The sequence below is a fragment of the Electrophorus electricus genome, chromosome 22, assembly GCF_041902795.1.
Source record: "Electrophorus electricus isolate QZ-2024a chromosome 22, ASM4190279v1, whole genome shotgun sequence".
Classification (NCBI taxonomy): domain Eukaryota; kingdom Metazoa; phylum Chordata; class Actinopteri; order Gymnotiformes; family Gymnotidae; genus Electrophorus; species Electrophorus electricus.
In genome coordinates, this window is record NC_137518.1 from 14,586,733 (window position 1) to 14,607,500 (window position 20,768).

The following is a 20,768-nucleotide window of genomic DNA, read 5'->3' on the forward strand; positions in this document are numbered from 1 at the left end:
GGGTCTGGTGCAGCTGCACGGCTAATAAAACAACACAAGAGGGAGGGGAGAACCGGAGCAGAGTATCCACAAGGCTGTGCTCTGAGGACTCGACCCCCACCCCCCACCCCAAGTCCGCATTTCAGATGCCTCGGGCCGTTTTTTTCGTTTCCTGAAGACCCGCTGCTCTACACTGTTTCGTGTTCTCCAACACGTATGCTTCGGCTCGGGGTGGGGGGGGTGAATTAGCTGAGCAGATGGATCGGGTCCCATGCAGCCGTCAGACTGTGGAACAGTGCAGAGGACCTAAAACAGAAGCTTACGATTACAGTAACGTGGGCTTGCAGCAGAACCTCACGGGGCAAAAGACGAAGCTTAGCCTTCTACCTTGTGCCCTGGTGGTTGTCATTTGCAAGACTATCGGCTAAGAGACGTGTTGGCATGCAGATTTAGGGAGGCTCTGTCACCCAGCACTGCTACTGCAGTGTAAACATTCCTGTGCATCCTTAAGCTAAACGCCACCATTGTGTGGAGCTGTGCAGGTTTAGATACCACTTTATAACATTATTGGGTTTTTAGACTGACGTTTGTTTGTTTGATTGTGTTTATTTTTACTTCCATTATCAATATTCATTTTCTCATACTAATTTATCATTGCTGTGCCAATTTAAGGAACATTAAGGATCGCTGAACATCTCCATGGCTTTGGTGAATCATCCAACGCTGCCAGCTACATTTCCGTGCTCTCTGTATGCTAGTAGTGCTCGTGCTTCCGTACCGAGTACCTAGCGTGCAGTGTCAGCCTGACACCCGTGGCCAGTGGACCGTCATTCGTTTAACCTTTAACCTGCGAGAAGGTTTGTTTTGTGCATACGGAGAAAGAGGTATTAAGGTGACTTTTAAGGAGGCTCAGTGCAATTCTGTAATATTTAAGAAGAGTTCGAAGGAGAAAGGAAGAGAGACGTTTGGGCCAGTGTAGTGGTCATGTGAAAATGGAACCGGAATTAGACTCCAGAGGTGGAGCGTCTCCTTGGAGTCCATGTTTGGTACTTGTGGTTGTTTCTGGTTTGGGTGTTTGGTCCTTGGAGCTGGTGACTGCTGTTCGGTGCCAGTGTTTGATGCATGTGTTCAGTGCTGGTGTTCAATATAAGTGTTTGGTGTGTTCATGTGTTCAGTGCTATTGTATGCTGATGGTGTTTGGTGCTGGTTTTTGGTGTTCAGTAACATTGTTTGGTGTTGGTGCTTTGTAATTATTACTGGTGTTCAGTGCCAGAGTTTGGTGTGGGGGTGTGGTGCTTAGTGCTGGTGTTTGGTGCTGCTCTTTGGAGGCAGTGTTTTTTCTGAACCTCAAGCTCTGGACACGTAAGCTCAACCCCGGCCCCCCAGCACTTGCGACTCGGCTGACTTTGTCTCCCCTCTCCTGCCTCACTGACTTCTGACTTCAGCCCCCACCTCTTCTTAACCCCTGACTCACCCTGACCAAATCTGCTTGTGGGAAACCTGACAAATATACAGCTGTGAGATCCTGTTGAGATTAGAGGGGAATCTGATTGGTGGAGACCAACTTAAGGTGAGGGGTGGTACAATGCTCTAGTGCATGCCTGTCAGTTCTGGGTGGCTTTTGCACAGCTGTAGGACCCACTAGAACGAACAAGTCAATTATGCCGTTTTGCCTGACCCAAATGGACTGGCGCTACAGTCGGCTCCCAGTTAAAGAGAGTCTATAAATCTGAACTGTTAACCATCCAATCAGTCGACCAGAGGATAAGTCGACCTCACACAAAGGTTTTGTTGTGTCCTATGGGTTGTTCTGCTTGGGTTTATTCCTGCCAAACTGTTAAGCATCAAACCACTGCCAAGGTAAATTGCTCTCACGCAAAGTTGGTGTCATTTGTGATGCTCTACCTGGATTTGTTTCTGTCTATCATACAAATTGGTATAAATGGCACAATTTGAAATAATTGTAGCTACCAAGGTTCACACATTCCTGAAGAACTTGTTAGTAAATAGAATCCCTCCGGTATTCCACAGTGTAGAGGTAACTTTGTAAATGCAGGCAGAAAACAGAATTCTTCCTGAAAATAAAACTTTCCTCAAGGACAGCATGAGATTGTTATAAACCCAGCAGGAGTCTGGATAAAAATTTGTTTTTTACCTGCCTTATCCAAAAAAGGCTGATTTACAGCAGAGAATGGACTTGAAGCTCAGGGTTTTCTTCTGAGATGATTGCTAATTGGTGTAATAGTAGCGACAGTGTTGGTTCAGTTCTACCGCAGAACTGCCGTTTGCTAACACCATCAGTCTTCCTCCTCAAGTCTTTGGAAGAGAGCTCTGAGTACCTTTGCCAACTCGTGGGAGTGGCACCACGTCGGATTGGCGCGCACCCCCAGCGATCTCCGGCTCGGGCGGCCTGCAACCTCAGAGGCGCCGCGACGCTGTCGGCACTTGGCTCCGGCTGTCTGCCTCCCAAACGAGCGTCGCAAAACATCCTGCGGGGTGGGGGGGGAGTCATCGGAGGCAGCTGGTGGGAGGCTCAAAGCCGGCTAGCACTCAGGAGAGAACGCAGGGGAGCATATGCGAGCTCGTGTGTGTGTGTGTGTGTGTGTGTGTGTGTGTGTGTGTGCGTGAGGGGGCGGAGTTAGAATTGCGAGACATAAGAGAACGCGTGCGGCATCGCCTGGGGAGTGAGGTGCCGTAAGATCTGGGAGCAGCTCCGAGACCTGCTGCAAAATCCAGCGTGCCAGGGAGACCCCTGCATGGAGCCTACATAACGGACAACATTGTAAACTCTCGCTCGCTCTCGTTTCCTGTGTGGCTTTGTCTTTGCTTTCTCTTTGTTTTCCATACTCTGATTATGTGTGTAGTAGAAGAACCTCCACCTCATCCCCTATCTGAAGCTATCACCCCTGCCTCTTTCTTCTCTGATTGGGGGTTCTGTTTTTTCCCAGAGACAGCGAGTCCAAAGTAATAGGCACAGTCTTTAATTCCTACTCACAGGGGCCTCAGGATAGCTTGAAAACATTTGTGATTTCTTTGTTTCTTTCTTCAACTCGGCTTCAACCCCAGGAACACTTCAGGCCATTGGAGATGTTCTAATGATGATGTTGCAAAATGTTCTCATACACACACTCTCCTTTTCTCTCTCTCTCTCTCTCTCTCTCTCTCTCTCTCTCTCTCTCTCTCTCCCTCTAGGACCTTTTTTATTTTATTCATAATTTTTATCATTTTATCATTTTGCTTTTTAAATGAACTTTTTTTTTTAACTATTTTCTTGCGATGTTTAAAATAATTGTTGCATTTGATCGTTTCGGCTTTGTCAGAGAGTTTTTGTATAATGCCTTTGTTTTTCTGTTCCTCTGATCAACTGGTCTTTTCACTCCAGGATCCCTTTGTGCCTACGGGGACGATAAGGTTGCGAAATGTTCCTGTACACACTGACACACTCACTCTGCCCCTCTTCCTCTATCACTCCACCATTAAGCACCTCCATCACTGAACATCTCTATGAAAATTAAGCCATCTCTCTTTTTTAGAAGCACTGTCAGGGTGGAACAACACGTGTGTCTGTATGACTGTGGCATTTGAACAAAAAAAATAATTTCTGTCTTCTTTTCAATCCCTATCATTTAGTAATGGAGGGAATTTTGTGAGGCAGTTCTACAGTAAATAAAGCATAATAATTAAATAAATACGCCATGTTAATACACCTTTGCAGCTGTACCCTGGATTCATAAGAATGCACTGGTGGGTTTTGTGCTACTGCGCAGAGTAGCAGAGTTTCATGTGCAGTGTTTAGACAATAAGTAAGTGTTTAGACAATAAGTGTGTGTTAACTCCTATTTTAAGGTTTCTGAGAGAACTGCCATTTTTCCACTGCTGACCAGGAATAGGCAGCAGATTTCTAATGAGCTGTGCTTATGCTCTATGCAGTGGTCTGGTCTGGTAGGATAGTGTATCTCTGAGTGCCAGTACTCACCTTATACTGCCTTTGGTTACTAATCCATGATTCTGCTGTGGTCCTGTCTGCTGACACTGAGCGACCGTAACTGTTTCATTTATTTCTGCAAGAGACATTGATGGAAGTCAGTTATTTTTAACAGCACTTCCTTTTTATAATATTCAGATAGCTCTGTTTGGATTCAGAGAGAGAGAGAGAGAGAGAGAGAGAGAGAGAGAGAGAGATCTGATTCTGTGCAACAAATTTACATTCATACATGTGTACACACAAAAAACAAACAAACATGCACAACACATACACAGTTAGGCAAAAAAAACAAAAACAAAACAACCCCCACACAGAAAAATACAGATACACACATGTATGTGCAAGCACATCCGTAAACACACTGAATTCTTTCTTGTTTGTACACAGTGATACTTCACTCCTTCCACAGAAATACATGCTACACTGTAGCAACTCTCTGCTGCATTCCTGGAGGAAACATGGATTTAAACGCAAATAAGTTTTCTGGTTATTTCCAGCAATGAACTTCCTTTCCCCAGTCATGCATTACTGTTAATCATCTCCCATCTCTCGGTTCCCACTCCTGCTCTCTCTTCACCAAAAGCCCAATTCCCAACTAATAATGGCAACTCTTTTTGCTAATAACAAGGATTATTGAGACAAAGGCAGTATATTTTTGTTTGATCTGATCTGAATCTTTAATTCATATTAAATTTGAAATGACTATTTTTTTCCATTTTTAATTGCCACATAGTAAGGACCCAAAATTAAACTGGCTCCTGCTGTGTGCATTGAAAGACATTGTAACTACACTGTCAGCATACAGAATCTGTTCTGTAAACACTGTGTTCTGCCCTGTGATAAAGTCACAGTAAAGGTACAATGGCCTAACCCACTTATTGAGTAATACGTTTTACAGATGAGGCCAAACAAATAAGAATTCACAGAGGGGTTTAAATTAAGGTTGTAGTCCAGAACTCTTGCTCACCATTATTTAACACAATGGTAGTGTCAAGAGAAGAGTTATTAGTGAATGTTTTTTCAAACCCAAGGGATACCTGTATCTTGCTTGAGTGCAAACATGAATACAAAACTACTATATTATACTCCTTATCAACAAAGGAAGTTTACACATATACTCTTGTTTACATAATAAAGGCATATTAGTAAGTTTTTCACAAAACTAGTGCCTAATCCTGGCTTCCAGGCAAAAAAGTCAACCTCCTAAGAGAATTGAGCATGTATTTTATGTAAATATGTTTTGCTCTTGCCTTTTTGATTGGAGAAGTTACTGAAAGAAGTCTAACTGAAATATGCAAAATGATTTATCACCAGTGGCGGATTCGGCTGGGGAGATGCTCCCTGTCCTGGGCGTGCTCCTGTTAAATGGCTGGTGATCGTGCAGGTTCGGCTTCTGTTTACTGCGATCCGCCGCTCTAATCAGGTGCGATAAATTCACAGGAGCTCATCGATTTGCAGCGGAATTGAATTCTGCCGCGGTAGGAGTGTGCTTGGGTCAGGAATAGGCAGGCAGAGGACACGTACTTACAACTACATGTGCACTGCACACGAACACACACAAAGCTACAACACAGTGACTTTTACTTTGAAATTGTATTTTTTTAGCTGCTGCTCCCAGCAAAAAGTGATTGCTATTCTCAAGCAACCCAATGAAATTAATGGAGTCTATATTTATCCCTCCAGAACATCACTGAATTAACAGTGTAGTACAAAGTAACCAACCAGCAACTTTTGTTTGGGAAGATAAGAGTTTTATATTGTTTTCTAAGTTTGGCGTTCTATGTTTTCCCCCCCACCATTTTTTCACTATTTATTCATGAACAGCCTCCAGCACTGCACCACCTACTTCCTGTACTGTTAAACAGTATCACCAGTCTGAGGCAGAGATATGGTATCCGTAGTATATCCACACTGTTTGGAGTATTGCCATGTTTACTGCGAACTGCACTGCCAGCTGTAGCAATGGTTTTCAGAAATGTCGTCTATCTCCCCCCCCCCCCCCCCGGAAGGCCAGACTGCTTTTTCTTGACTTTAGAAACTCTGGTTGCAGAAGAACAACTTCTCCTGCACTCCTGTGTCTAGAAGAGGCAGTAGCAGAAGCAGCAAAACTTCAGAAGGAGCTTGAAATGTTTCATACAAACTCCCTTCCAAACTACAGTTCACTGTAGCACTGAAGACTGCTGCAAAGCCCTGTGAGAAAAGCTTAACAAAGGCCCTAGTACTGAGTCTTGGGGAACACCAAATTTAACCTCTGTATATTCAGAATGTCTGTCATTAAAAGTAACACGCCTGCTTAATGATCATGCACAGCAGGTAGATTTGTGGTCCTCATCAGCTAGCTGAGCTTAAAGCTGACCGGCTGACATTACGAAAAAGTGCTTTCTGCATGCAACCAGGAATGTTACATTTCAGAAGTCCAGCTAGAATAAATATGTTCATGTTTCATATGGTCCAAGTGCTTCATCTGAATTATTACAAAAAGCCAGCCAAAATGAGACCAAATTATTTAGCTGCATTCTTCATGTGCACACTTAGCCAGGTTGTTCACCTGTAGCTCACCTGGAAGAACTAATAAAACCAAGGTTGTGGGTTTGATTTCTGAGGGAGCACAGATACTGCCCTACTGTTAAATATGTAAATCACTCTGGTTAAGAGCATCTGCCAAATGCTTGAAACATAATGTACTACAGCATCAAACACCAATAGAGAGGCAAGGAATCCTCCAGCATTACTTCACAAGAAGGCATATGGCACAGTCCTACAATTATCCTGCAGACTGCTTTATTTGCCACAGTTTATTGCTATGCATTACTAATGACTCTGCGTACACGCACAGCCTCGAGTACTGTGATACATGTGCTCATATTGAGCATGGCGATCTGATGGGTGACTGTGTTTTAATGGCTGTGCCTTTCACTGCAGGGTCTGCTTTGATTGGAGAGAGAGAGAGAGAGAGAGAGAGAGAGAGAGAGAGAGAGAGAGAGAGAGAAATAGCAGTATTTGGCAGTATTGGACTGGATAGTATTCTTAGAAGAGGAAATTCAGATAGAAGCAAGAAAAGGCAACATTAAGAGAGCATTAATATGTTGAAGAATATGTGTGTAGGTGGGACTGCAAATGATTTAGCAAATAAAACTGCAAGTGAAAGACTTGTCCAGCACTATGGTGCTGGCTTTGAGAGATACTTTTTCACCTCATCCCTGCTTCTGAGTCAGACTGCTAAGACACTAACATGGTTAACGATTGTTTTTAATAAGCTGGTGTGACTTGTTTGCTATGCCACATGGGTTCACTTTGGTCTTTTCAATAGCAGCACCTGGATGTGTGCAGGTGAAGTTAAACCTGTGACGACTTGGTGACTGATTCTCTACCACCTCGGGGACCACAATGTGTGGAATAACATCTGTGAAATGTTTTTTTTTTTCTGCTCTCTCGCTCGCTCTCTGTCTCTGTCTCTGTCTCTGTGTCTCTCTCTCTCTCTCTTCCTTGCGTGACATATCCCACTTATCATGATTGGAATTTGCAGATAGAGTCATTTTTCCTTGCTCTCCGTGTGTCTCTCCGTATGTCTCTCCGTATCTCCCTCTTGCTATTTCACAGCTCCTCGGGCCTCGTCTGTTGCCGCAACTTTCAGCGTTTATTTGTCTTTCAAGAGTGTTTTTCTCGGGTGGCCTGCTTCTTGCTGCTCCCTCCTCATTCTGTCTCTCATTCCCTGGAGCTCAGGCTCACTCTTTGCCCTATTCGAACACCGTGACTCAAATGCATACCATCACCACTCACCTCTCCGGTCATCGGGGTGTAAATTAGATTTGCCAGTGAGCTCAGTGCCTCCAGCAGGGTGCGCTGTTCCAGTGCTCCTATATTCAGTTTGTTTGTGCAGGAAAGGACGCCTTCACTTTAAGTAAACGTGGCTCATGCACCACATTTATTTCCCCCGGGGGCAGGAAAGCCTGAGATCTGAGGACTGTTGGGTGGTTGAAATCATTCAAAATGATGGATAATACTGTATAATATATTTTTATTTTATTTATTGATTCAGGTGATAAACCAGGGAGGTTCTGCATGCGATATTAAACTTGTGCTTTGTTTTGAATACCGCTGATAATGCACTTATATCGGAATGTTTGAATCTAATAGGAATATTTTGTCATTCTCACCCTCTCCATGTGTCCCTCCTTCCTTCCCGCTCTTTCTCTGTCTTCAGAGGGGCCATGCCATTTGGTTGTTTAACGTTTGGAGAGAAGAAGGACTACAACAGTCCTACAGACATCACAGACAGATATGACCTGGGCCAGATCGTTAAATCGTAAGCAGTCCTTTGTAAACATTATGTTCAGAAAGAAGGTCATACACACAGAGGACATTTAGATGTAGGTATTATGCACATCCTGCGAAGGCTTGTTGCACTGATCTGGGTTCAGATGCATATATTTTAACGCGCCATTCTATAACAAATGGACTTTGTGTGTCTCCATGGGATAGTTTATAGGATAGTTAAGCTCAAAATCTGACAGCCCTGGTTTGTAATAGATGAGCTCCAGAGAAATCAGATAAACTCACTTGTTTCCTCCTCTGATTCACGTGGCACCATTGATTTGCTTTCTTTTCGAAGGGAAGAGTTCTGTGAGATCTTCCGTGCCAAGGACAAGACCACATCGAAAATGTACACCTGCAAAAAGTTCCTGAAGAAGGATGGGAGGAAGGTGCGGAAGGCGGCGAAAAACGAGATCTTCATCCTGAAGATGTGAGTTCCAGGATGGGACTTTTGTTGTTTGTTTGTGTTTTTCCTTCAATTTCACAGTGTATGTGATGATCTTGTTTAGACTGCAGCTGTCTCCCTTTCTGCAGAGTATTGAATTCCTTCTTTTTGGTGCAGCCCAACCCAAAGAGGACCAAAAAAAAAATTGAAATGACATTTTTGGAGAAAGCTTTGTAGTTATGCAGAGATGCTTTCTCGAGCAGCTTTCTTGCTGAGGCAGTGGTTTGAATAGATAAAGGACAACGGCAGATGCACTTAAGTAATTTCCGTGATGGAGTGCATCATCCTCGCCGCTCTGTGGACAACTCCGAGTTTCAGGTTGAGCCTCCTCATTTCCTGCTCCCTTCCTCGCAAGCGCTTTGTGTCTTCTCCCTGTACTGTGCCATATCTCAAATGCTTCACTTTACCGCAATGAATAAGCATTCTTCTAATGCCACGGAAATCTCACAATGTGGAAAATATGTCCAGAGATGTGAGGAATATTCTGAGCATGTTTTAATGACCAAAAACAGCACTAGGACTAATGGAGGAGCACATCTGAGATGTTCTAACACAGACCATTTCGAGGGACAGTGTTTATTTTTAGAATAACATAGTTGTGTATTCTTGGAATTGGTCCATTGGTGTGTATTACTCTTTTATACTCACCTGCTTCCAATCCTATGGCTTTTTTCAAATTACAGTTATTAGTGAGGGCCTAAGGAACCCCTCTTGAGAGTTCCAGTTAACTCAGACTCCTCACCTGAGGACTATACTCTGATTGGTTATCTCAGACTCCTTACGTGAGGACTATACTCTGATTGGCTACCTCAGACTTCTCTTGTCAGGAACTTGCATCCTGCTGGAACTTGCATCCTGCTCCCTGCAGGATGGAATCCTCTACCATTTGTAGAATGAGCATGCTCTACACTACTATGTAGGAAGGACCAAATAATAGCTCTTTACTCTAAAGAAAGACTAATTTTAACAATGTAAGCCAAATGTATGCCACTGTGTATAAAGGTCTGATCTTCAGCTACCATCTGGTCAGTGACGATTTTTAGTTACAAAAACCAAAACATCTGTGGCATTTTTAATGTTTAAAATGCTTCTGAATTTTCAGGGACATGTTGATTTCTCATAATCAGACGTTTAACATTTCAATAACTATGACACATTTTGCAGCCTACATCAGGGCCCTTGTGTCTGCAGGTTTGTGCTCCAGTGCTGCAGAGCTCCAACTCTTTCAGGAACAACCACACCCTTTTTGTCAAGGACGGATCCTAATCAGGTGCTTCTCTGCAGGGTTGGACCCAAAACGTACAGACACCAGGGGCTCTCGACGATCAGCCTTGTTCATGCCGTGACTGAAACAACAACAGTTTCCTAGTCTCGCCTATCCTAAATGTTTTCCATCATTTGCTGTTCCGTTTTCAGGGTGAAGCACCCCAACATTCTCCAGCTGGTGGACGTCTACGAGACACGGAAAGAATATTTCCTCTTCCTAGAACTGTAAGTCCTGGCATCTGACTGCAAGGGACAGCATTGTTCCATTGTCCAGGTGCGCGTTCAGTGTTGACGTGGCTCTCGAGAGACAGGGCGGATGCAGTCCAAGAACACATCAGATTGAGACACATGCTGAAATCTTCTCTCTCTGTCACGAGACACTCGCGTTTGGCTACTTGCCCTTCTGTCTGTTTGGGCTCAGTTTTGCATTTGCTATTGCTCTCAATTTTTTGTTTGTCATTTGTTTCTCCTGACTCGTATATGTCTTTGAAGATGCCACTCCTTTTCACATAACGCAGAACTACAGGGCCAGCGTAATAATGGCGGCTAGGTGAAACTGGCAGAGGCCTTGGTTTCCGTAATTCTTTCTGTACTGTGTTGCATCACACTTGAAAACATCTATGCTTTGCAACCCTATTTATTGGGTTACGCTACAACGAGCTTAGCCTGGTAGGTCCAGGCACGCTAAAGCTGAAAGTGAGGGATGTGCAATTGAGATTACAGATTAAAGATTGGTGGATTGATAAGTGTGAACCTGCAACGGCATGTTTATGAAATAGTGAGTCGACTGCAAGGGAACAAAGCTGGTTCACCCCTTTGTCTCTGGAATAACAATAAATATTTGTATCTGTCTAATTTCGTTGCAGTGCTACAGGTAGAGAGGTGTTTGATTGGATCCTGGACCAGGGCTACTACTCAGAGAAAGACACCAGCAATGTCATCCGGCAAGTGATGGAGGCCGTGGCGTATCTGCATTCCCTCAACATCGTCCACCGCAACCTGAAGGTGCACAGCAGAGTGCCTCCTGGTGGTCATGAGTGTAAAATACATAATGCACGATTTGTACTAAGTAGATTGCAAATTATATTACCTCTTTCTGAAGCATTGCAAAATAAGGTGTTAACTCTATGTTGTACCCATGATGCTCACTTCAGCTGGAGAATCTGGTGTATTACAACCGCCTGAAACACTCAAAAATAGTCATCAGTGATTTCCATCTGGCTAAACTTGAGAATGGACTTATTAAAGAGCCTTGTGGAACTCCAGAGTACCTGGGTAAGAGGCTGTACCAGCAATTCTAACTCTAAAAAGCAATCCTAACTCTAAATTATTTAATCAATAAAGTCCTAATAATTATCATAAGGTCTATTTTGACTGGAGACTTACAAGGGTAGCATGCAGGAATATGTTCTGATATGTTTTAGAATTAACAGTGATATGGCGAAATCTTAGTGGATGAACGTGATGTGGAAAGAAACCTGTCTAAGAAATGACTTCGGTTTATATAAAAAAAACAGGGCTACATTTGAAATAACAGCTTAGATGAAAGGACATAAAGGAATGTACAGTACATTTAGGCCATTTCACAGAATATGGAACTTAGCTGCAGCTCTTTTATTAATTAGCTCCGGAGGTTGTGGGCAGACAGCGATATGGACGACCTGTTGACTGCTGGGCACTTGGAGTGATCATGTACATATTGTAAGTCGATCTGATCTCACTACGCACATTTGTTCAGTGACTACAAAACCTATATTCCACTTACATATGCTTACGTTGAATTCACTATTACACAATCCCTTATTTAATAAGAGTTCTGTGCCTAAAGAATCCAGACTCCTACAAAACCTGACAAAAACCTGTCTCATGGTCTGATAACACATCTATCCAGTGTCCAAAAAGTCATGCAGTATCTGAAACATATGGTCTATAATGCCTAAGCAGAACATAAGATTCAAGGTTCTGAAAGGGAAAGTCCACTCAAAAGAGCTAAAGTCCGTACTTTACTGTCCCATTGTGTTGTGATATTCACAGACTTTCTGGGAACCCTCCATTCTATGACGAAGCAGACGACGAAGATTATGAAAACCACGACAAGAACCTGTTTCGCAAAATTCTGGCGGGAGACTATGAGTTTGACTCACCGTACTGGGACGATATCTCTGACTCTGGTGCCATGACCACACTACATATCCACACTATCTCCCAGAACTAACATTTTATAATCGTATTTTCCATACCCAGACCTGGAGTATTTCCCCTCGGCATGTTTAACGGCCCTTTTTGCCAGCAGGACGTAAATGTATTTACTGCATATCCAGGGACTGGAAGACCTTTCTAAGACATTCTTTCGTTTTCATTCTTTCATTTTTAAAGTTAGTGGTATGTACTAATGAAAAAATTCAGTTCCACTTATGGCAGTGTACTTCACCTTGTTTGTTTACAGCTAAAAGTTTAGTATCACGTCTCATGGAGGTTGACCAGTATCAGAGACTAACTGCACAGGAAGCCATTAACCATGAATGGTATGATTCGATGTCCTGCCTGTTCTGTTCTAGTTTTATGTGTGAAACATGCTTTACTGGGGTGTGTGTGTGTGTGTGCGCGCGTGCGTGCGTGTGTGTGCGTGTGCGTAATTTAATTCAGTTATCTTTGTGTCTGTGTCTTTGTGTCTATGTCTGACCAGTGTTTTTTGCCTTGTAGGATCTCTGGAAATGCTGCCTCAGATAAGAACATCAAAGAAAATGTGTGCGCACAGATAGAGAAGAATTTTGCAAAAGCTAAGTGGAAGGTAATAATTACATTTTGTCTGTTTTTGTTAATCTGTGGCAGATTACATTGGTTCGTTCTCTGCTTTTATCGTGTGTTCAGACCCCGCAGTCAAGATATTAGGGGAGCGCATTCATTTTTCTTTTCAAGGAAAATGACTACATCAGAGTCATTATTTAAGTCATTATTTATGCAGCAGTTATTCAGGTACATTGTTTCACAGTTTTACACAGTTAAGTGGCAGTATATTGAACCCAACAGCCAATAGCAGCAGAGCACCACTCCCCATTGAAACCGTTGTGCTTCCTGTTCTTCAGAAAGCCGTTCGAGTTACTACCCTCATGAAGCGTCTGAGAGCTCCAGAGCATCAGAATACCGACCCTACATCTGCGGCCAGTGCCGGAGCCCCCAATCCTGCAACGGGTGCGCTGGAAAATCCCCAAGCCCCAGCTGAGGCCTCCATGGCTGCCGCTAAAATCACTATCCCAGAGAACAGCCCTGCTCCCACAGCGCCTCCTGCTGGCCTAGAAATCCCTGGCGCTGCTGCAGAGGCCACAACAGCTCCCGCACATCCACCGGCAGAGCAAACTCCGCCCAGGCCATCTCCTGACCAGGCCGGAGCGGACGCAACGTCACGCTGCAATGGTGAAGCTCCTCCACCTCCGTTCTCCACACACCCCGGAGATGAACTGAATGGTTAAAACCTCCCTCGGTCCATTATCTCCCACACCCCTACCGGCAGTGTGCTTCCCCTGTGTTTGGCCCTAAGCTCTGTAAATTAGCTGTTAGCATGCTCACCCTCAACCTGCTTCACTCTCACACTAACATGAGCACCGCCGGTGTCGTTTCATCGAGCCTCGTGGTGCCAGTCTCCTCCTGACCTATCAGTGTGTCCCAACTAAATCCTCCCCATGAGGTTTTACCACCTAAACTATTGATTACCAATATATATCAATTTATAATGACAGAGCTAAATTTGTACTGTTTCGGGGTCAGTTATTAAGATTTGTCTTCAATGCTAACTACACTGACAAGCTACTCTGAAAAGCCATACTATCACGATTGACCCATTGAGCTAACTGGTTCCATTTGTAGGAGATCATGAACTTCTTGACTTATGTCCTATGGTATTTATTGTATGTGGGTCATTTTCACAGTCAATGTTATCTGTGAGATTTCCAGGGAAATTCCATTTCAATTATTTGGAGTAATTTTACAAATTGGGCGATCTTAATCTGATATGGAAGCCATATTTCATAAGATGTTTACTCAGTCAGTTGGCTAGTATATCTAGCCTGCTTCATTCCTTAGGAAAGCACAACTTGGCTCTTTAAAAAAAAAAAAAAAAAAAGTAAAGTTTTTGTAAATACTTTTCTCTCTAGAGATGTAGCCAAAAATAGCATGCGTTTTGATATTGCTGTTTATTTTCATGTCCTGGCAGTCTGTGTGTTAAGAAAGACATCACACTACACGGCCTTATGCGCAGAATATGTCCCCCACAGAATTTATCGCTCTTCGTCCAGCCATTTTAACTCATATATAAATATTAATTAAGCATTCAATTAATTAAACATTCAAATCACATGCTAGGTACTTTTGCTATCAAGGCTGCAAGTTCCTTCTTTTAAGGAAAGGTATGGGATACGAGGTTTGAGAATGTCAGTTGTACACAATACTAACAGCTTGGCTCTTCACAGTCAGAGAAAGGAAAAGAAAAAAATACTTTTAAGAGTGGGTCAATATCACATTGTATAATATATTTTTAGATGATGTACATTTTGAAGATTTCAAGTTCCCCTCAAAGCTACACATTGTGTGAGTTTAACTGTAACCTGCTTTATCTCTTGTTCAGATAAAAACTACAGAGCCTAATGCAACTGTTTTTGTTCGCTAACTAGTGCCAGACAAAAGACATTACGTTTATTTATAATAAGATTTTGTATTTATAAAAAGAAACTTTGTGTGTACGCATTTCATTGAGAATTTCCATGTTGTCTTTGAAACTGGTATATTAATCCTTCTGAGCCAGTCTTATGATGTGCTCTGTTCATAATTTGCGTCTTTTATTATATTCTCTGCTGTATATTTGAAATTAACAAAAGGAATAACAGCTGTGCAGAAGGAAAAATGGTTATTTATTGTTATTTTATATTTAGTTACATGATAGAGAGCATTTTTAAGATGAGCTAATTTTACTCATTTTTACTCATTTACAAATATTTATTAAGTCATTGTACAGTATTATATGTATCACTTATTTTATTTGTTTTAATGTACTTTCCACATGTATCTATACATCTCCATGCATTTTAGCATGAAGTACTATACTGGAAAAGCTCACCAGCTCACCCTTCTGCTCCGGCACAGAGTCCGTGACTGAGGTGACCCAGATATGATAATGTGACCGAGGTGAGGGTGTTGTCAGCACAACCAGGAGCAATAGCTTACTCCCCGCGACACTGTGACGCCGGGTCCTGCACACCGCTAGCGTGCGCATGACAGTGCCATCGACCCGCGGTTGGCGCACTCTCCGTCCCATTGGCTGTACTTGTCCTCATGCTGGGTAGGGAGGGGCTTAGACACTCGTGTGCCAAATCCACCTCTGGTGTTACAGCTATGTCGATAGGAGCCACAGGTCCTGGTGCTTGCATTAACGTGCATATTTACATGGATGAGTCAACACTAATGGATAAGATCAACACTAATGGATGCAAAGCTAGAAATAATTGAAACCTTTGAAATTAACGATACATAAACAAACAAACAGTGCACGGAAAGTTGAGGCACAGCAGAGTATGTGCTTGTCATTGACACCAGCCATGTTCATGAAATTATTACCACTGTTAGCCAGCTGTGAGAAATTGCCTTGATATAGTTGGGCCACCATAACCGAGCCAGTACAGCTGCACTGCTGCTAGTTGGACTGCCATTCCAAATCGAAGTCACTTTGCAGCTTTTGGCAAAGGCTTGTGGTTGCTTTAAAATAGATGCTGTTGTTGAGGGAGATTAGATACGTAGCAGCCTACTGAGACTTAATTGAAAAGGCCTGGGGGGGACTTTCAGTGAGAGCTATATTTGTGGGCTTTATTGAGAGAGGTTTAGTGTGGGTGGGTGGGTGTATGTTGCAGATACAGGTTTATGCTGAAATCTGATTTTAATGTATCCTCTCATCCCAGTGCTTTTTGTTTTTTGTTTTGCTTTTTTTTTTTTTACCCTTTGTCTGTAAATTCCTATCTTTCCTGGTCTATACAGTCATTTACAATAATTTAATTGCTATAACCCAATCTTGTATTATATAGTTTTTTTGTCAGTTAGTTTTTTAATTAGTTTGTTTGTTTTTCTTTGAGAGCTAAAACCAGGAGGGTTGGTAAAAAAAAGAAAAAGAAAAAAAAAGTCTGATACATTTCTACATGGGTCTGATTTTTACAGAATACAATGTACATGTACACCGTAACAGGAAACTGTGTTAATACAACTCAAAGCAATGCTTTTTTAGCACAAAACATTTGCATTTCATGTTAGTCATTGGGTTTCTTCTGGCAGTTTCTTGAGTATTTAATGCTATGGTTGTTTGTGAGCTCTCTTGGAGTTCTGATCTCTCTAGACTTTAACATGTATTCCTCTAAACTTCACCCATTTGATGGTAATAAATGATTAAAAATGCTATATATATAAATAAACATAAAACATCTGAATCAGCTTGTTGTTTTGTGTAAGTATATTGTTCTGGTTCGATGCTAATGAATAAGGTCCAGCTTTCCACTGGTACTTTGTGTTAAAAATAATTTTAACTATTAGGTGGCTGGGATTTATGGTGATGATGTCACCGTGCTGTGAAATGTTTGCACACCAACCTTGCTGAGTTATCTCCCTTAATATTTAGCACAGGTATCACCGAAAAGCTGGTTTAACTGTACTTTCTAGACTTTGTTTTGTATGCAGTGGCAAATAAGCGTTGAATACTATGTGCGTGTGTCTGCGCGTGCGTGTGTGTGCATGCGTGCGTGCGTGTGTGTGTGTGTGTGAGCACGCGCATGCGCACAATGTGCTTCTAAGCATCATTAAAATCTTGGCTGACTATAACATTTATCCAGGAAAAGGCCTCAGCATCTCGTTCTAACTATAGCTCCGTTACAGGCTGAGAGAGCGTCACTCTCGCTCACGCGGGGACACGGCACGTAATGACATCACCACAGCTCCCTCCGTGAGAGCGCGGCTGATCTGGACCGGAGATTGCGAGCCAGGAGCCCAGGGGACCTCAGCGCTCCTCACTGTGCCAGGCTCTGGGGCATGCTGCACTCAGATCAGCTACAGCGTTAACCAGAACATGACGAGACAGCCGTGTGAGCCTCGAACAACGGCACGGCCGGGAAGCTACGCAGGTGTTTCTATGTGCTAAAGTGGGGAGGTGGTTTCCCGATGAACGTTTGCTCGTTCCTGCCGCCGGTGATGCGCACAGGATGAATTAAACATAGGCCGGTGCTGTAGGTGTAGACCATCCATCCTGTTGAGAAGGTCAACTTAATTCCAAGTTGGTCCTACCGGGACCGTCCATTATGGATGTCTCTATGGATACGTACATGTATAAAATAAATAAATAAATAAAGGGGGTTTCACAAGCGGTTGTGTCAATGAGTTACTCTCACACTACGAGGGGATTGGCGCAATCACAGTGATTCACCCGGAATTATTTAGTTTTGAGCTTGAAATAAATAAAGAAGCTCAGACCTCCTGCTTGTCTTCACTCTAAACAAAGGTATCTAAAGGAGTTCGTCAAAAGAACAGCCTAGTGACGACATTGGAGGAAGGACAGGTTGGAATGAATCCCATGTTCGGTGAAGAGAATATATTATCGACTTCTAATGGTTACAAAAGACTTATGTAATTGGAGGTATGATAAGTGGAATGTGGAAGAGAAATTAATCTATTTTACATTTGAAACCTATTTTTTTAAACTGATCTTTCTCTCTCTCTCTCTCTCTCTCTCTCTCACAAACACACACACACACACACACACACACACACATACACACACATTTTGATGTTTGTAGTCTATCCTTTTCTTGCAGCAGTTATGATGGTATGTGCCATACTACATATAATATGAAACACACATCATGTATGTGGTGTTGTAATGAGCTCCAGAAGAATCTCATTACAACAGGGAGATAAATCATTTTAATTGGCAGGTTTGACATCATCCGTTATTTAATTGGTTGTTTTGACACCTTCATGCTCACCTGGTTTTGTCATTTATTATCTTGTTGCCACAAGTAACCCTTAGTGGTATCCTTTAATGCTACTGCTACAATTTTCATCATTTCTGCTTCAAAACATTTTTTTTTTTTTGGGTCAATGTTTTCACGTGGTTTTCCATAATGATTAGACCACCAAGACTAGTAAAGCTTGCCCTCTAGTGGTTAAAATAATTCATTACACTCTGACAGCGCAACACCCAAAACACTCACGCGCACATTCTTGCGTTGCACCTCCTCGTGTGTGTGTATGTGTTCGTGTTTTTGGGTGTGTCCAGTCACTAGTTTTCTGAGTAAAGTTCACAGTTACCTCAGCATCTGATGGTGACATTAGATATGAAGGTCACATGTATAACACAGATGCCACGTCGGTCTGCTGCACTTCCCACGCTCACCTTTTCATGCATTTGGCCACATTAGAACCCAGCCGCACACAAAGCAGGTAATGACGCCCCAGTCCACAAGTGGCCCTTGATCTGACACGCAGATAAAGACAAACCAGCGTCTCATACAGTAGCGTGATGTCGCTCACCAGACATCGGGGCATTTAGAGGCATGAGCACTCTGCTTTCACGCCTTCCGGGTGCCATGGTGACGTGTTCTCCAACAGTTGTTGTTTTTTTTATCCCTCACCTGAATGGGGGCACATATAGACAACAAGACAGAGAAAAAACTAGTCCACAATGCCCGTCCTGTGTTGAATAAAAATGCCTGGATCTGTGAATAGAGAGACATTGTAACCCGGGACAGAACGCTAACAAGGCAGAAAACCGCGTCCCCCCGCTCCTGATGGCTCTAGGAGATAAGGGCGTGGAATGCAGCGCTGCGGTGGGATGCCTCTTCAGGGGCCACTGGTCAGGCGATCTGACCCATCTCAACAGGGAGCGCCCACTGGACAGCAAGGCATTGTGGGTGTGGAGGCAGAAAGGGCCTGTTGTAGTCAAGGGAACCCGGCGCATCCTCAGGACACACTGTGGCGAGGATTCCGGGGCGCAATCAGATAGCAGCGGAATAGAAGTGCGACTGTTCAAGGCACAAGGGCGTTTTGTACCGGCCGAAACGGAGTAGGGAGTCATTTAACCCACGTGAAAGGAGTTTCCACCTCATCATTTTGACCTCAGTGAAGTGTGCTGACGTCTTTGGAAGGTAGCTGTTGGTCAGAGTTTCAGAAAACCTTTTTGAAAATGACTGTCCTTGATCCATTAGTAGACACCGCGCACAAACACTCACAGTCATTGGTTCTGTAGCACCAGAAAGGTCCGGCAAAACTGACCATCTAACAAAACGTTTAACTGTACCCTGATACTATATAACCTTCCCAACACTGCCTGCACTGTAAAATCTCCCCGCTTAGCTGCACTGTAACGGATTTGTCGAGTGTACTGTTCCCATCACTTTAACCATGGTTTAAGATTAGCCATTATGTTTACTGTGCATGAAAATGAAGTGGCTTTCGGCTGCTTTAAGTGTTACGCTCTTTCTGAAGGTTGCACTTTAAAACCATTTTTTTGTCTTACATCTGTATCAGTCCACTACAAGACATTTTGTGTTTTGGGGTCTACCAAATATTCAAATAAAAAAAAATAACAAAAGATGTACTCAAGTTACTAGTTAAGGTGAAGTTTTGGATTTCTATAAAATATATAGCTTTAATTTATTAGTCAGCAACATCAACAAGGAAAGAGGAAGAAGTCATTTTCACGAGTCATTACAAGAACACCACCTGTGCATTTAATCTTAAAAAACAAGTAAACAAAATCAAAAACCAAGCCAACAACCAAAAAAACAAACAAACACCCAAACATTTCTAAACACATCGTGAAAAGACCAATAAATTGTACACCCTTTTTCCACTTGCTGTGAGATGTGGCAGAATGACACAGATCTGGGAAAGTAACAATATGTTAGACAACTGAAAAGAAATGAACACAACAAAGAATCTGCCAGTGTTTACAAGTGAACGTCCATCGACTGTCCATCCTGGTCCTATAAAGGAAGACGTTTGAATTCCTGACTGACATCCAGCTTGCACACAAATGTATGTAGCGAGAGAGAGAGAAAAATATATATATATTTAATATATATAACAGCGACATAACATTTCAGTTTTCAATTTCAGAATTACAGTACAAATACATTAGTCATGCACACAGTGAACAACCAGCTTCCCAAGCGCTGATGAGCTGATCTGTATCTTGCGGCTTGCAAATAGATTTTAAGTAGCTTGTCTGGTGAGATGCTGCCTCTGTATAACAGAAGACACTGCAGACCATTGGGTTCATGGCTCGCAGTGGGGGGGGTGTGTGTCGGATTGATGGCTTGACTGCGTGTTCGCAGTGAGTTGTATGTTCGACTGTGTGCTTGCACTGGTGTGTGCATGAAGCATACGAACGCATGCTAGCGGTGGGGTGTGTGTGTCAGGTTTATGGCTTGACAGCATGCTCGCAGTAATATGTGTGCTGGTTCACGGTCCGAGTGCATGTTGTGGTGACGTGTGTGCCGGGTCCGTGGTCCGAGTGCATGTTGCGGTGACGTGTGTGTCGGGTTTGCGGTTCGAGTGCGTGTTGTGGTGACGTGTGTGTCGGGTTCGGGGTTCGAGTGCATATTGCGGTAACGTGTGTGTCGGGTGCGTGTTGTGCGGTTCGAGTGCGTGTCACGGTGACGTGTGTATCAGGTTCACGGTCCGAGTGCGTGTCCTGGTGATGATGTGGTGACCTGCATTGTGCTTTTCTTCTCTCTAGGAGAAATGAAGGCA

General features: G+C 43.1%; 2 protein-coding genes across 7 annotated transcripts in view; one reads left to right on the forward strand and one right to left on the reverse strand.

The window, feature by feature from the left end:
* The window catches only part of camkvb (CaM kinase-like vesicle-associated b), a 37,461-nt gene extending 21,005 nt beyond the window's left edge, over nt 1-16,456 (forward strand). The window contains exons 2-11 of the mRNA XM_027024933.2: nt 8,169-8,270; nt 8,577-8,708; nt 10,140-10,214; nt 10,856-10,994; nt 11,144-11,264; nt 11,615-11,690; nt 12,024-12,160; nt 12,436-12,514; nt 12,693-12,780; nt 13,076-16,456. Of these exons, the coding sequence (XP_026880734.2) occupies nt 8,176-8,270; nt 8,577-8,708; nt 10,140-10,214; nt 10,856-10,994; nt 11,144-11,264; nt 11,615-11,690; nt 12,024-12,160; nt 12,436-12,514; nt 12,693-12,780; nt 13,076-13,459 (1,326 nt within the window). The 5' untranslated portion in view covers nt 8,169-8,175 and the 3' untranslated portion in view covers nt 13,460-16,456. The remainder of the gene's footprint in view (nt 1-8,168; nt 8,271-8,576; nt 8,709-10,139; nt 10,215-10,855; nt 10,995-11,143; nt 11,265-11,614; nt 11,691-12,023; nt 12,161-12,435; nt 12,515-12,692; nt 12,781-13,075) is intronic.
* A 3,265-nt stretch (nt 16,457-19,721) lies between these two features.
* The window catches only part of sema3fb (sema domain, immunoglobulin domain (Ig), short basic domain, secreted, (semaphorin) 3Fb), a 99,095-nt gene continuing 98,048 nt past the window's right edge, over nt 19,722-20,768 (reverse strand). For all 6 annotated transcript variants that reach the window (XM_081704989.1, XM_081704991.1, XM_035520132.2 and 3 more), the window contains one exon: nt 19,722-20,768. This exon is cut by the window's right edge and continues 1,267 nt beyond it. The gene's annotated coding sequence lies outside the window, so the exon portion shown is untranslated.